This window comes from Cherax quadricarinatus, chromosome 52 (genome assembly GCF_038502225.1).
Source record: "Cherax quadricarinatus isolate ZL_2023a chromosome 52, ASM3850222v1, whole genome shotgun sequence".
Taxonomy (NCBI): Eukaryota; Metazoa; Arthropoda; class Malacostraca; order Decapoda; family Parastacidae; genus Cherax; species Cherax quadricarinatus.
This window is the reverse complement of record NC_091343.1, coordinates 12,583,642-12,599,753: the sequence shown is the minus strand read 5'-3', so window position 1 is coordinate 12,599,753 and position 16,112 is coordinate 12,583,642. Positions and strand designations below refer to the sequence as shown.

The window sequence follows — 16,112 nt, the reverse complement described above, 5'->3', positions numbered from 1 at the left end:
TTTTCGCTTAGCAGATTACGATGGGCTTAGAGAACACTTATCATCTGTTGACTGGGTTAACGAAGAGAGCTATCAATATGACAGTTTTCTGAACACCATACATGCTGCTCAAAGAACGTTTATTCCGTATAAAGAAATTAGATCAAATAGAAATGACCCAAAATGGATGAATAATAGGCTGAAATATCTACTAGGGCATAAGAAAGGAATTTATAGGCGTATCATAAGAGGTGAGGGTCATCTTATGAATCAGTATATTGACATTAAGAGGGACATTAAAAAGGGGATAAGAATAGCTAAAAGGGACTATGAAATTAAAGTTGCTTGGGATTCTAAAACTAACCCAAAAAGTTTTTTCCAGGTATATAGAACAAAAGTCAGAGATAAGATAGGTCCCCTTAAAAATAACTATGGGCATCTTACTGACAAAGAGAATGAAATGGGCTCGATTTTAAATAATTATTTTCTCTCGGTTTTTACACAGGAAGACACTAATAATATTCCAGTAATTAATTTTTATAGTGGGCCAGAAGAAGATAAATTATGTAACATCACAGTCACTAGTGAAATGGTTGTGAAGCAGATAGACAGACTGAAGCAAAATAAGTCACCGGGTCCTGATGAGGTTTTTTCAAGGGATCTTAAGGAATGCAAAATAGAACTCTGTGAACCATTAACTAATATTTTTAATTTATCTCTTCAAACAGGTGTAGTGTCTGATATGTGGAAGATGGCTAATGTAATTCCTATTTTTAAAACAGGGGACAAGTCGTTACCGTCAAATTACCGCCCAATAAGCCTGACCTCAATTGTAGGCAAATTACTAGAGTCAATTATAGCTGAGATTATAAGAAGCCATCTCGATAAGCGCAGCTTGATTAATGATACTCAGCATGGATTCACAAGAGGCCGGTCTTGTCTAACTAATTTATTAACTTTCTTCAGTAAAGCTTTTGAGGCTGTTGACCACGATAAAGAATTTGATATTATTTACTTAGATTTTAGTAAGGCATTTGATAGAGTTCCGCACCAAAGACTGTTAAAGAAAGTAGCAGCTCATGGCATTGGGGGAAGGGTGCTCTCGTGGATCGAATCATGGCTCACAGACAGGAAGCAGAGAGTGTCCATAAATGGGGTTAAATCCGAGTGGGGATCAGTAACAAGTGGCGTTCCACAGGGATCAGTTTTGGGCCCGTTGTTGTTTATAATATATATCAATGATCTTGATGAAGGAATTACTAGTGATATGAGCAAATTCGCCGATGACACAAAGATAGGTAGGATAATTGATTCAAACGTAGCTGTTAGGGAACTTCAGGAGGATTTAGACAAACTCTACTCTTGGTCAGAAAAGTGGCAGATGCAGTTCAATACAGATAAATGCAAGGTTCTGAAGCTCGGGAGTGCCCATAACCCTAGCACTTATAAGTTAAATGATGTAGAACTTAGCCATACAGATTGCGAAAAGGACTTGGGGGTTATGGTGAGCAGCAACCTTAAACCAAGACAGCAATACCTAAGCGTACGTAATAAGGCAAATAGATTACTGGGATTTATATCAAGAAGTGTAAGCAACAGAAGTCCAGAGGTCATACTGCAGCTTTATACATCATTAGTAAGGCCTCACCTAGATTATGCATCTCAATTCTGGTCTCCATATTACAGAATGGACATAAATTCGTTAGAAAACATTCAGCGTAGGATGACTAAATTAATATATAGCATTAGAAATCTTCTTTATGAAGAAAGATTGAAGACTCTTAAGTTACATTCACTTGTTAGACGAAGAATGAGGGGAGACCTGATCGAAGTGTATAAGTGGAAGATAGGTATTAATAAAGGGGATATTAACAAGGTCTTGAGGATATCTCTCCAGGAGAGAACCCGCAGTAATGGATTTAAATTAGATAAGTTTAGATTTAGAAAGGACATAGGAAAGTATTGGTTTGGAAATAGGGTAGTTGAGTGGAACAGTCTACCTAGTTGGGTTATTGAGGCTAGGACTTTGGGTAGTTTCAAATTTAGGTTGGATAAGTACATGAGTGGGAGGGGTTGGATTTGAGTGTGACTTTCACACCAGAGCTTCTTTCTTGTGTAGCATTGAAAATTGGGTTGGACAAATGTTTCGTTAGAGGGATGAATTGTAAAGGACCTGCCTAGTATGGGCCAACAGGCCTGCTGCAGTGTTCCTCCTTTCTTATGTTCTTATCATTTTCTTAGCAGATGTGGTATATACAGTGTTGTGAGCTTTGAAAGTGAGATTCTCTGACATTATCACTCCCAGGTCCTTCACATTATTTTTTCGCTCTGATGATAAATTAGACACATGTGCAACTCTTGGGTATCTTTATTGAGGAAACGTTTCGCCACACAGTGGCTTCATCATTCCTACGTAGGAGAAACTTGAAGAACAGGAGGAGAATGAGGTAATCAGTCCCTCAACCTTGAGTCGATGTGTTCAGTCCATCAATCTTGAAAAGAATACGGCATATCAGCGGAGAAGCAGCTTATAAACCGCTCTATTGTATGGTTGGAATTTGTTTTATACTCTGATACAGTTTTAAATTCCTCAAGTTTTCCACATCAGAGTAATTGAAATTTCTCTTCATTGAACTTCATACTGTTTTCTGCGGCCCAATTAAAGATTTGGTTGATGTCCGTTTGAAGTCTTGCAGTGTCTTAGATGGACGGTCATGCAAATTCGGGTGTCATCCGCAAAAGAAGACACGGTACTGTGGCTTACATCTTTGTCTATGTTATATGTGAGGATGAGGAACAGGATGGGGGCTAGTACTGTGCCTTGTGGAACAGAGTTTTTCACTGTAGCCACCTCAGACTTACTCTGTTTACCATTATTCTTTGTGTTCTGTTAAGAAGTTGTAGATCCACCTACCAATTTTTCCTATTATTCCTTTATCAGTCATTTTGTGCTCTTTTACACCATAGTCGCACTTGTCTAAAGCTTTCGCAAAGTCAGTGTATACTACATCTGCATTTTGTTTGTCCTCTAGAGCATCCAAGACCTTGCCATAGTGGTCCAGTAGTTGGGGGCAGGCAGAAGTGGCCTGCTCTAAACCCATGTTGATACCGACAAGTTGTGGAAAAGGACGTTATGTAGATTTTAGGACATTTAGTAATGTCCTGAACTGTACTTAAGTGTCCTTATCCATGTCTTACACTTCAGGCTGACTGACATTTATTACTTCCTTACACAACCCGTGATGGAATGTTAGAAAACTATCTTCAGTGATGGATATTAGGTAAACGGCTCTAGTTGCAAACACTAGAAAATGTTATACAGAGAGCGCAGCCTCTCAATGTTATGTAACTAATTCTGATAATCACAGTAGAAAGTAAATTTACAATAATTTTGCAAAAGACAACAGGATGCGTATCTAATGGAAGGGTGCCTGGTTTTAGGGATAATGAGGCTAACTACAGTGGAGGCCTAGTCTTGGGGGCAGCTAAACTTTAAAAATAAATATAGTAAACGTACTCACCAATGAACGCGCGGATCTCAGCACGGAGGGCTTCAATATGTTCACGCTTAGCTTCTACTGTCTTCTGCAACATTTCTTTCTGGACTCGCTTCTTTTCCATTTGTTTATTCTGGTTTACAAACGTGTTATGATAATGGCAATGATACTTATTTTAATAACACAATTATTATAATAAAAAAGTAGCGCCAAACCCACAAGGGTCGTACTGCGCTGCAGGGCAGGGGGTGTTGCTGGATCATAGAGTAGGAAGGGTGGAAGAGCACAGTTAAGATGATTTTATGGGTATTAAAATTAAAAAGATGCAGTAATAATAGTGACGCAGCCAACATTTCAATAAAGTAAGGGAGGCTTAATTAAGCTACGATTTCAATCAAGGAGGGGCTTAAATAATCGTATGGTGAAAAACATATAATTTTCAGTATGTGAAATTTCTTAAACTATCGTGGTTACTAGTCAATGTAATACGATGGAATTTTGTTATTAATGGGGCCTTAGCCCCATTGGCCCCGCCTCCCATGGCTGCGCCAATGATTGTAAAAAAGTAATATAATTACTGTTATTATTATAGCAGCACCACTAGCATACACACTTCAGAGCGATTTTGTAAAACTATTTTTAAGATGTTGGAATTTTTATTATTAAATAGAACACGTTTATTTTAATGTTCATTGGAAAATTTGACTGCTGCCAACCCAGTCAGTCTCATGAAAACATGTGATTTGCTTTAATATAAAGTGATTAACCATTAGAAGTCTCACTCCACTTTATAACATGTACAGGAGGCCCCGCGCATATAGCTCCCTCTTTTCGATATTCCACGTTTTCGCTGCCTTTCAAATGAGCAAAAATTGTTCACTATGTTCAGTGCTTTTACCGCTTTTCCGCCATTTTCGTACAACAGATGAGGAAGGGAAGGACGATCGGCGCCGTATTATTTAAGTAAATATTGGATGTACTGTGTATTTATTTCACTTTTTATGCCTAGCTGTATTGAGCACTTAATATATAATAGTGTCAACACATTATCAGGTCCTTTAGACGCATTCAATAATGAAAAAATCGCTCTTTTCCACCCGCCGGCGATTTTCGCTTACCGTTTGGGGTCGCGAAACCTCCGAGTCGTACAAACGGGAGCCCTCCAGTACAATGCACAAGTTCTCTGAGTAATAGGACATTATTATTCTTACTGAACTATTTATGTTCAGTAAAAAAGAAGCTAGTTAAATAACCCCTCTCAGTCGTGGATGGGAATACTAAGAAAAGTTTATTTGAATGTCATTTCGATCAGAACGAGATGTACTTATCAAATCCTGTACGACATCCATAGTCTTCATTATCATCAGGAATATTACATGACTATCAGACAACCAACATTTAATCTGGAAATTTCCCATGTTTGCTGGCTAGAGATCAGAGGCGTCGCTAGGGTTGGTATCACCCGGGTCGGAATCTTTGGTGTCACCCCCATGAAATCCAAGGGTGGTGGGGTAGGGGTAGTAAACTCCAGTTACATCACTGCTGCATGCCCAGTGGCTTCAACTTCAACTTACGACCAGAGCTTTGGTAAGGTGGGTAAGGAAGAAGGATGGATAAGGATAGAAATATGGAAAAAGGCTGGGAGGGGGAGCGAGGTAGGATGTAAAAGGGAAGTGGCCCAACCACTTTGGTGCAATTTAAAAAGTGTATGTGTAATAACAGAAAAGTATTGGAGGGAGTATAACACTTACTCATCAGAGTCACACAGATATAACAGATATGTTAGGTAAGACACATATGCAACAGTTAGGTATCTTTATTTCGAAACGTTTCGCCTACACAGTAGGCTTCTTCAGTCGAGTACAGAAAAGTTGATAGAAGCAGAAGATGCTTGAAGACGATGTAATCAGTCCATCACCCTTAAAGTTTTGAGGTGGTCAGTCCCTCAGTCTGGAGAAGAGCATTGTTCCATGGTATGGAACAATGCTGCAAATTGCGTTATAATTGTATCGTTGAACTCCGGTTGAGGAAGATCATTCACATAAATATTGAATAGAATTGGACTAAGACATGAACCTTGTGGGACACCAACTGTCGGTATAAAAGACTCTGTCGACCTGCCGTGAAAGGTAGGAATGATTTTTCTTTGAGTTAAGTTATATATAAATCTGAGAAAGGTCGTTATGGTCAGGTAGGTCAATAAGTTTATATATAAGAACATCATGCCATTAGCTATCAAAAGCTTTATGAACATCTCTGGTGGGAATTAGAGCAAGATTGCCCTGATGTTTCAGGCTCGCTACAGCATCGAAAATATTGCATGATGGGTACCTCTATGAGTCCTAAAACCGAACTGCTTTTCAGTAAAGAGGTGGTTAAACTCCATATAATAGTTCAATCTTTTGGAAATGATCTTCTCAAGAACTTTGCCAGTGACTTCAAGTAAGGATATAGGTCCATAGTTCCCAGGTTGGTGGATGTCTTTATGGGGTTTAGCAAGAAAGATCATCCTCGCAGTCTTAAAAACCACTGGAAAATGTCCGGAGGCCAAGATGGCATTAAAGATATTGACCAAAGACTGTTTACAATTTCTGGGTAGAAACTTTATTTGTTTCACTGTTATTCCAGAGACCAGGGGCTCTATTTCGCAGTCTTCCAATAACCTGACTCATCTCAAGTAGTGTAATAGGTCTAGTAAGAGGGTGGGCATCTTCAAGAGTTGATGTATCGATGGAAGGTAGTGATTGGAGATCAGCTAAGTTCTCATCTCTCCAGACATTGCCCAACTGATAGTAGTTATTATTAAATCGACGACTGTTATTGTGGGAGAGAATTTTCTCTCACACATCACCCATCAAATTAGCCTGGTTCTGTGGATCATCAAGTTTTATCTCAACATCCTCATCATCATCAGTGAAGGTATGAATTAGATAACTGGGAGCCTTGTGCTTTGCCCCTAAAAGTTGCCGAATCTTGCTCTAAAATTTTGCAGGCTGACGTTTATACTGATTAGCTTGGAGAACTAGAAATTTTCTTAAGTCTTTTTTGTGATGACTAATCATAGTAATTAAGTCCTGCCTCAATCTATACAGTGTAGCCTGTGGTGGTTGTTGCGTTTGAAGATTCCTTCGACATTCTGTTTGATAATTTTTCAGTCTCTAATTTCCCTAGTAGGTTTATATTGTTGGTAGATCTTTGTGGAAGCTAACTGGCAAGCTGCATTAGTAGCATCAAGTATTCGGTTGTGAAGGGAGCTGATCGCGTCGTCAATTGCACTGGAAGGTAAATTTTCCAACGACACAATTTCATCGTCACCAAGAAATGCCCTGAAGGGGTCAAATCCTAGGGTGTTGAGATTGGGTTTAGGAGGTACAGGTATTCTAAATGGAGGAGTTTGTAGTTGTATTATAACAGGGATATGGTCAGATCCTACGTTCCCACCAGGAGAGACTCGACAATGGAAGAGGTCAGTCTCTGTTGGTAAGGACTATATCTGGTGTCCCCGGATGAGGACCGACATATGATTTAAAGAATGGGCCTTAAGATAAGATAAGATTTCGTTCGGATTTTTAACCCCGGAGGGTTAGCCACCCAGGATAACCCAAGAAAGTTAGTGCATCATCGAGGACTGTCTAACTAGCTAGGTGAACAGGACAACAGGTGAAAGGAAACGTGTCGAAATGTTTCCACCCGCCGGGAATCGAACCCGGGCCCTCCGTGTGTGAAGCGGGAGCTTTAGCCACCAGGCCACCGGGCTGTCATGATATTAAATAGTTGTTTTCCTTTCAAGTCGCCCAGCGGATACCAAAAGTCTTCAATTTACCAAGAACGTCCTGCTTAAGCAGTTGGAGTAACTCTTCTTCAGAAGAGAGAAGTACTGCCCCAGCGTAGGTTTGAAAAACATCCACTGGAGCAATAGTTGAATTTGAACAAATACATTCGAGAATTTCCTTCTTAGACTTTTGACTGTCATCGACACGTATTCGTGCCATGATGTCCAGGAAGGTACATCTGACACAGAAGTTACTTTAACAAAAAAGGCTTTCCTTGGTGGTAGCCCTAAACATCCTAAGTCAGCTGACTTATGAAGGTCAGCCCCCAAGATAGCCTACCCTCGAGGAGTGAGGGGGAAAGGGCCCAAGGCAAAGATCGGCCGGATTTTAAAAAACCACACGGGTTACCGGAAAGTCAAAATGCCTTGTGTTAACTCGCCAAAGGCGAAGTTGCCGAAAAAGAAGATAGGAAAGTCAGAAGGACAACAATGTAAGCAGAGTGTTAGTGTGTGGGCCAGTATAGATGTTTGGGTGAGGGGAGGAAGGGGCAGGATGAGGGGATGGGGAAGAGAGGGGTGAACAAGCAAGCAAGTCACCGCCTTATCCTCTTGAAAGGATGGTGCTCGAAGTGACTGCAAGCAAGTTTCCTCTCAGCTCTGGTCCAGAACTACTCAGGATAACCCAAGAAAAAACTCGAGGAACAGTGCTCAGAGCTGCTCTGATCGAGAATTACTCAGGATAACGCCCAGTGACTAATGTTTAGCAATGAGAACGTTTAAAGGCCATAAACCGAACTTTATTAATGATAAAATAAATAATCGTAGTAATATTGAGGAAACTCAAATACCACTTTGAGTATAGGCAACAGATTCTACATTTATTCATCTTCAACAATGAAAAAAAAACTTGAAAAATAAAGAAAAAAGAAAAACGAGTTCCGATTTGACCTTGAGTACATGTAACATCTCAAAGAATCTGCTATTTCATTTCCTTGCCTTCAATCCTGCAAAATCATCTATCACATCATCAAAATCAATGATTTTCCCTATACAGGCCTATTTGTACTCTGTAATCCTATAATAGGCTATATAGAAACGAATAATTTTTCTCTTAGGTTGCTGCAGCATGGTTTTGGTCATTAGTGTTACCTTCTTTAGAGGCTCTATGGTGTCACCCCCTAAATGGCGTCACCCGGGGCGGCCCCCCTTCCCCCCTTACGACGCCCCTGCTAGAGATGACTATGTACGTTTCAATGACTTGAAAGAACATATTTACCCCTGGGCAACACTAGGTTGCATACAATTACAAGATTTAACTAGGATGCCCTTTACAAGCATCAAGGCATGTATCATGTATATACCTGTGTATATACATTTTTGTGTACATACGATACATACCTCTGTATATAGGATACACATATATGATAAATACCTGTGAATTCACGATACATACCTAATATATGTATGGTACATCGCATATGTATATACGATACATCTATATCCACTAAATAAACGTATATTCATATGCAGTACATACATACTTCCCATGGAAAACGCCTGTGTACGTACACTGAAATACATCTGTGTATACCTCTGACTCCCTGACTAAGAAATCACATTCATAGGAGAGAGTTAAATCCGCAAGGGACATACAGAGCCTGGGGTATAGGAAGTAATCAGGTTTGATCCGTGAGGATAACTCCGACTATTTGGAACAAGGTACCGTCGCCTAGCACCTACACACCGGCTTGAGGAATCTTACTGTATTTTCGTGCAGAAGCGCTAAACCCCTAAGGAAACTGGAGTGGGAGGTAACCAGGTCTGATCCGCGAGATGAGGAGTGGCTCAAATGCCCTACGTGGCATCTCCCTTGAAGAGTAAATTTATGGTTCAGTAACATATCACGGCTGATATGGAAATCTGATGCCTTTCGAGAAATCAAGCATTATTCTTTTTTTCTCTTTTTTTTCAAAATACAAGCATGATACCACATTTTGATTTCTTGTGCAAATTACTTTGGGAGATATTAGCAATAACAGTAAATTTATTTTGAAACCTGCATTATTATTATAATTATATTATAATCAAGGGGAAGCGCTAAACTCGTATGATTATACAGCGCCTTGGGGGGGGATGTGGAAGGCATTCTGGCTTAATTCGGGGAACTGGAGCACAGATCCAATTCCCTAAATCAAGAGCCCCTCACCAACATCAAGGAACCTTCCCTGAGGGGTTGAAACCTGCAGCACTAAATTTAAGGCCAATCAATGGTTAGTAGTGTTGCTCCTGGACACTCACAACGAACGTAAACGAAGATGCGCAAGTCCCATACCTAACGCTGGCGGAGTAAGGTTATTATAATCAAGGGGGAAGCGCTAAACCCGGAGGATTATACAGCGCCTGGGAGGGGGATGTGGAAGGCATTCAGGCTTAATTCGGGGAACTGGAGCACAGATCCAATTCCCTAAATCAAGAGCCCCTCACCAACGTCAAGGAACCTTCCTTGAGGGGATAACGCTGGCGGAGTAAGGTTATTTTAAGGTTGGGTTTATGTAGGTTAGTTTTAAGTTTCTTATACCTGCACAACATAAAACAATGGCCAAACTCATAAGGACCGGATCTCCAAAATTACCCAAATCACTCACCATAACAGTCAGTTCGTTGCCAAAGTCGCTGACTGTGCCCTTCAAGTCATCCATCCTCGGATTAGGCAGAGGCAAGACAGCTTGGTTTACCTTCTCACTTGCCATTATTCTTCCTGTGGCAAGCAATGTAACTTCTTGAATGCAGTACGTTCTCTCTTGCTACGTTGCAAGCCAAGGTTGTAAACACCTGCTCCACCACATGTAAAACTGGTCGCTTAGATGACAATACAAAATATTACTAAACTGTACATCTTTGCTATTATTATTAATATTAATGTTATTATTATTTTTACTATTATTGTTAATAATAATAATAATAATAATAATAATAATAATAATAATAATAATAATAATAATAATAATAATAATAATAATAATAATAATAATAATAATAATAATATTATCATTATTATTATTATTATTATTATTATTATTATTATTATTATTATTATTATTATTATTATTATTATTATTCCTTGCAGTATAAATATAATGTTCAAAATCTATTGTGTTATATGTCCCTATAAGTTAAATAAATATTGCGGACACCCATTTATTATTTCTTCCACCCCCTTAACTATTTATTATTTTATACCTCTTCAGAGAGAATTCTTGATGCCTGTGAGGACTTTTTGGTCCAAGAAATCGGATCAGTTCTTTCCTTCATAGGATCGAACTTGATTGCCTCCCATTGAATATATTATCTATCTATCTATCTATCTATCTATCTATCTATCTATCTATCTCTCTCTCTCTTTCTCTCTCTCTCTCTCTCTCTCTCTCTCTCTCTATATATATATATATATATATATATATATATATATATATATATATATATATATATATATATATATGTATATATATATATATATATATGTATATATATATATTGAATATCAGATTGGAGGGAGAGAGTATGGAGGAGGTGAATGTATTCAGATATTTGGGAGTGGACGTGTCAGCGGATGGGTCTATGAAAGATGAGGTGAATCATAGAATTGATGAGGGGAAAAGAGTGAGTGGTGCACTTAGGAGTCTGTGGAGACAAAGAACTTTGTCCTTGGAGGCAAAGAGGGGAAGGTATGAGAGTATAGTTTTACCAACGCTCTTATATGGGTGTGAAGCATGGGTGATGAATGTTGCAGCGAGGAGAAGGCTGGAGGCGGTGGAGATGTCATGTCTGAGGGCAATGTGTGGTGTGAATATAATGCAGAGAATTCGTAGTTTGGAAGTTAGGAGGAGGTGCGGGATTACCAAAACTGTTGTCCAGAGGGCTGAGGAAAGGTTGTTGAGGTGGTTCGGACATGTAGAGAGAATGGAGCGAAACAGAATGACTTCAAGAGTGTATCAGTCTGTAGTGGAAGGAAGGCGGGGTAGGGGTCGGCCTAGGAAAGGTTGGAGAGAGGGGGTAAAGGAGGTTTTGTGTGCGAGGGGCTTGGACTTCCAGCAGGCATGCATGAGCGTGTTTGATAGGAGTGAATGGAGACAAATGGTTTTTAATACTTGACGTGCTGTTGGAGTGTGAGCAAAGTAACATTTATGAAAGGGTTCAGGGAAACCGGCAGGCCGGACTTGAGTCCTGGAGATGGGAAGTACAGTGCCTGCACTCTGAAGGAGGGGTGTTAATGTTGCAGTTTAAAAACTGTAGTGTAAAGCACCCTTCTGGCAAGACAGTGATGGAGTGAATGATGGTGAAAGTTTTTCTTTTTCGGGCCACCCTGCCTTGGTGGGAATCGGCCAGTGTGATAATATATATATATATATATATATATATATATATATATATATATATATATATATATATATATATATATATATATACATATATATATAAAGCAAAAGACTTGGCCGACGATGCAACATCCCCCAATGAAATTGCAGGGGTGTCACTAGCACGTTAAGAGACCATACAATACGTGTCAGGGGCCCGAGACTGTTCAACTGCCTCCCAGCATACATAAGGGGGGTTACCAACAGACCCCTGGCAATCTTCAAGCTGGCACTGGACAAGCACCTAAAGTCGGTTCCTGACCAGCCGGGCTGTGGCTCGTACGTTGGTTTGCGTGCAGCCAGCAGTAACAGCCTGGTTGATCAGGCTCTGATCCACCAGGAGGCCTGGTCAGAGACCGGGCCGCGGGGGCGTTGACCCCCGGAATTCTCTCCAGGTAAACTCCAGGTATTTATTTATTTATTTTTCAACAAGTCGGCCGTCTCCCACCGAGGCAGGGTGACCCAAAAGGAAAGAAAATCCCCATAAAGAAAATACTTTCATCATCATTCAACACTTTCACCTCACTCACATATAATCACTGTTTTTGCAGAGGTGCCCAGAACACAACGGTTTAGAAGCATATACATATACAGATACACAACATATCCCTCCAAACTGCTAATATGCCGAACCCCTCCTTTAGAGTGCAGGCATTGTACTTCCCATTTCCAGGACTCAAGTCCGGCTATATAAAATAACCGGTTTCCCTGAATCCCTTCACTAAATATTACCCTGCTCACACTCCAACAGATCGTCAGGTCCCAAATATATATATATATATATATATATATATATATATATATATATATATATATATATATATATATATATGCAAAACAACCACTCTGAAAGAATAGAGAAATTCCAAGAGCTTTCGTGACTACTCACATTATCAAGGAACTATATAGTTCCTTGATAATGTGAGTAGTCACGAAAGCGCTTGGAATTTCTCTATTCTTTCAGAGTGGTTGTTTTGCATATTCTGAAATCACCTGTTTACTGTGATCTTATTGCATATATATATATATATATATATATATATATATATATATATATATATATATATATATATATATATATATATATATATATATATATATACACACATATGTGTGTGTGTGTGTGTGTGTGTGTGTGTATGTATGTATGTACATACATTAACCTTCAAAATATGCTATTATGGAAAATTAACGTTACGTTATTATTATAACGGGGAAACGCTAAACAATACAGTGTCCTTATACAATACCTACTGAATGAAAGATGATAAAGTTTGATGTGAATAAAGGGAGGGTAGTTCCAAGTCCTCAGATCACGAGCCCTTCACCAGCTATAACTATGGTATGAACTAGCAGTTTGTTTACGTACAGCATATAACTATTTAAGACACCACCTGCCTATTTGTTCGGATTTTTAACCCTGAGGATTAGCCACCCAGGATAACCCAAGAAAGTCAGTGCGTCATCGGGGACTGTGTATCCTATTTCCATTGGGGTCCTGTGATCTTGGCCCCATGGAAGCGATGCACATCAGTCGACTAACACCCAGGTACCTACTTACTGCTGAGTGAACAGGGACAGCAGTTGTAAGGAAATTCCCATTTACTCGGCCGGGGACTGGCCCACGGACATTTAATGTGTGAGGTGCCTGTCGAGCTATCTATCTTCGTCAATTCCATAAGCCCTGTATTTTATGCCATGGTCCTAGAATGATACCTGTAAAGATTTCATAACTATTGATCCCATATTGTATATGTACACACACGTACACATACACACACACACACACACACACACACACACACACACACACACACACACACACACACATATTCTCACACACACACACACATACACACACACACACACACACACACACACACACACACACACACACACACACACACACACACACACACACACACCTTAGAGGACGGAAACCCAGAGATCTGGTGGACGAACCAGGGAGGAAAGACTGGGAGCTAGAGCTCCAAAAAAGGGAGGAAGAGTGGGGAAGGAAGATAGTAGAGCTTGGTAAGAAAATGGAGGAGCGGATAGCTGAAGAGTGCAGGAAGTGGGAAGTACAGGTTTTAGCAGCAGAAGCTAGGATACAGTGCTTAGAAGAGAAACTGCAAAGCCTGAAACAGATTAGAGAGACAAATGACAATTCAGGTGTGACATCAGGAAATTCAAAGTCAGGCGCAGACAAGGGGATGGTAAGCAACAACGGAGACATGCCGAACATGAAGGCCCTATCAGACCCACGTGGGGCCAGGGAAAAGACGACGAGCACACTAAGATCAAACGACAGGTCCGAAGACAATGAAGGTATGCTATATGCAGAGATTCTAACAGCCAACTGCAGTAGCAAGGGACAGCTGGTCAGGAAAGACAGACCACTGAGAATAGAAGTTTCAGATATGACAGGGACTGAAGGCAAGAACATGTCAATGGAAGGAAATAAAATGCCTCAGAGGACGCAGATGGAGACTCAGTGGGAGGAGGAAAGGGCGAGGTCAGTTTTTGTGTACGGGCTCCAAGAAGCCAAGGGGGCCAACTTTGAAGAAATAAAACAGGAGGAGAAAAAAATGATTGAAGGCACCATGAAAACAATAGGGGAGGGCAATATGACCCAGGTGACAAATTTTCAGAGAATTGGGTGGTTTGCGAGTGGAAGGATACGGCCTGTCAGAGTAACTTTCAAGGAAGAATCAGTTCGAACCAGGATTCTGCAAGAGAAAGCAAGACTGAGGGACAAAGAGGGGTACCAGAGAGTATACCTCGACTGCGACAGAACACAAGAAGAAAGGACTACACTGAAAGAGAGGGTACAGAGACGCAAGGAGGAACGAGAAGCAATGAAAATGAGCAGGACCCAGACACAGGAGGAAGGGCAAACACACCCCACAGAATCTCCCACCAAAAGACTCCACCCGCGACATTCCCAACGCAACTGAGCAACCTATACTACAACCCACTCACTGTTCCCTCTGCCACCAATCCCCATATCACAAACCTCACCCCAACAGCTGTCCCTTATGGGCATTCTGACCCCACCCCCATCAACACAAACCCCACCTACACCACAGCCCCATATAGGCCCCCACCAAGGCTCTCGCTCCCCCAACCCCAATATTCTTGCATGACCACAATGATAGAAAAGAAACTAAAGGTTTGGTACACAAACGCGGATGGAATAATGAATAAACATGAGGAGTGGAATGAAAGAATCAGTGAAAAATCCCCAGACATCATAGCAGTCACAGAAACAAAACTCGCTGAGACAATAACAGACACAATCTTCCCAACAGGATATCAGATCCTGAGGAAAGATAGAAGGAGTAGAGGGGGAGGAGGGGTTGCACTGCTCATAAAACACCGATGGGGATTTGAGGAAATGGAAGGCATGGACATGATTGGAGAAAGAGACTACATTGTAGGTACAATTCAGTCCGGAGAACATAAAGTAGTCATTGGAGTGATGTATAACCCACCACAGAACTGCAGGAGGCCAAGAGAGGAGTACGAAGAAAACAACAGGGTGATGGTGGACACACTGGCTGAGGTGGCAAGAAGAGCTCACTCGAGCAGAGCAAAGTTACTGGTAATGGGCGATTTCAACCACAGGGAGATCGACTGGGAAAACCTGGAGCCACATGGGGGTCCCGAAACATGGAGAGCCAAGATGATGGATGTGGTACTTGAAAACCTCATGCATCAACATGTCAGGGACACAACCAGAGAGAGAGGGGAGGATGAGCCAGCAAGACTGGATCTTGTGTTCACCCTGAGCAGTTCAGACATTGAGGACATCACTTATGAGAGGCCCCTTGGAGCTAGCGATCATGTGGTTCTGAGTTTTGACTATATAGTAGAGTTACAAGTGGAGAAGGTAACAGGAACTGAAGGGGACAGGCCAAACTATAAAAGGGGGGACTACACAGGTATGAGAAACTTCCTGCAGGAGGTTCAGTGGGACAGAGAAATGGTAGGAAAATCAGTAAACGAGATGATGGAATATGTGGCAACAAAGTGCAAGGAGGCAGAGGAAAGTTTTGTTCCCAAGGGAAACGGAAATAATAGGAAGACCAAAACGAGTCCTTGGTTTACCCGAAGGTGTAGGGAGGCAAAAACTAAGTGCAACAGAGAATGGAAAAGGTACAGGAGGCATAGGACCCAGGAAAACAAGGAGATTAGTAGAAGAGCCAGAAACGAGTATGCACAGATAAGGAGGGAGGCCCAGCGACAGTATGAAAACGACATAGCATCGAAAGTCAAATCTGACCCGAAACTGCTGTATAGCCACATTAGGAGGAAGACAACAGTCAAGGACCAGGTGATAAGGCTGAGGAAAGAAGGTGGAGAACTCACAAGAAACGATCAAGAGGTATGTGAGGAGCTCAACACGAGATTTAAGGAAGTATTTACAGTAGAGACAGGAAGGACTCT

At 40.9% G+C, this 16,112-nt stretch overlaps 1 protein-coding gene across 2 annotated transcripts in view; it reads right to left on the bottom strand.

Annotated features, from left to right (window-relative positions):
* The window catches only part of LOC128696805 (protein Spindly-B), a 35,065-nt gene extending 24,970 nt beyond the window's left edge, over positions 1 to 10,095 (bottom strand). For both annotated transcript variants that reach the window (XM_053788166.2, XM_053788167.2), the window contains exons 1-2: positions 9,894 to 10,095; positions 3,501 to 3,609 (exon numbers count right to left, since the gene is read on the bottom strand). In XM_053788166.2, coding sequence (XP_053644141.2) covers positions 3,501 to 3,609; positions 9,894 to 9,998 — 214 coding nt within the window. In that variant the 5' untranslated portion in view covers positions 9,999 to 10,095. The remainder of the gene's footprint in view (positions 1 to 3,500; positions 3,610 to 9,893) is intronic.
* Positions 10,096 to 16,112: the final 6,017 nt, after the last annotated feature.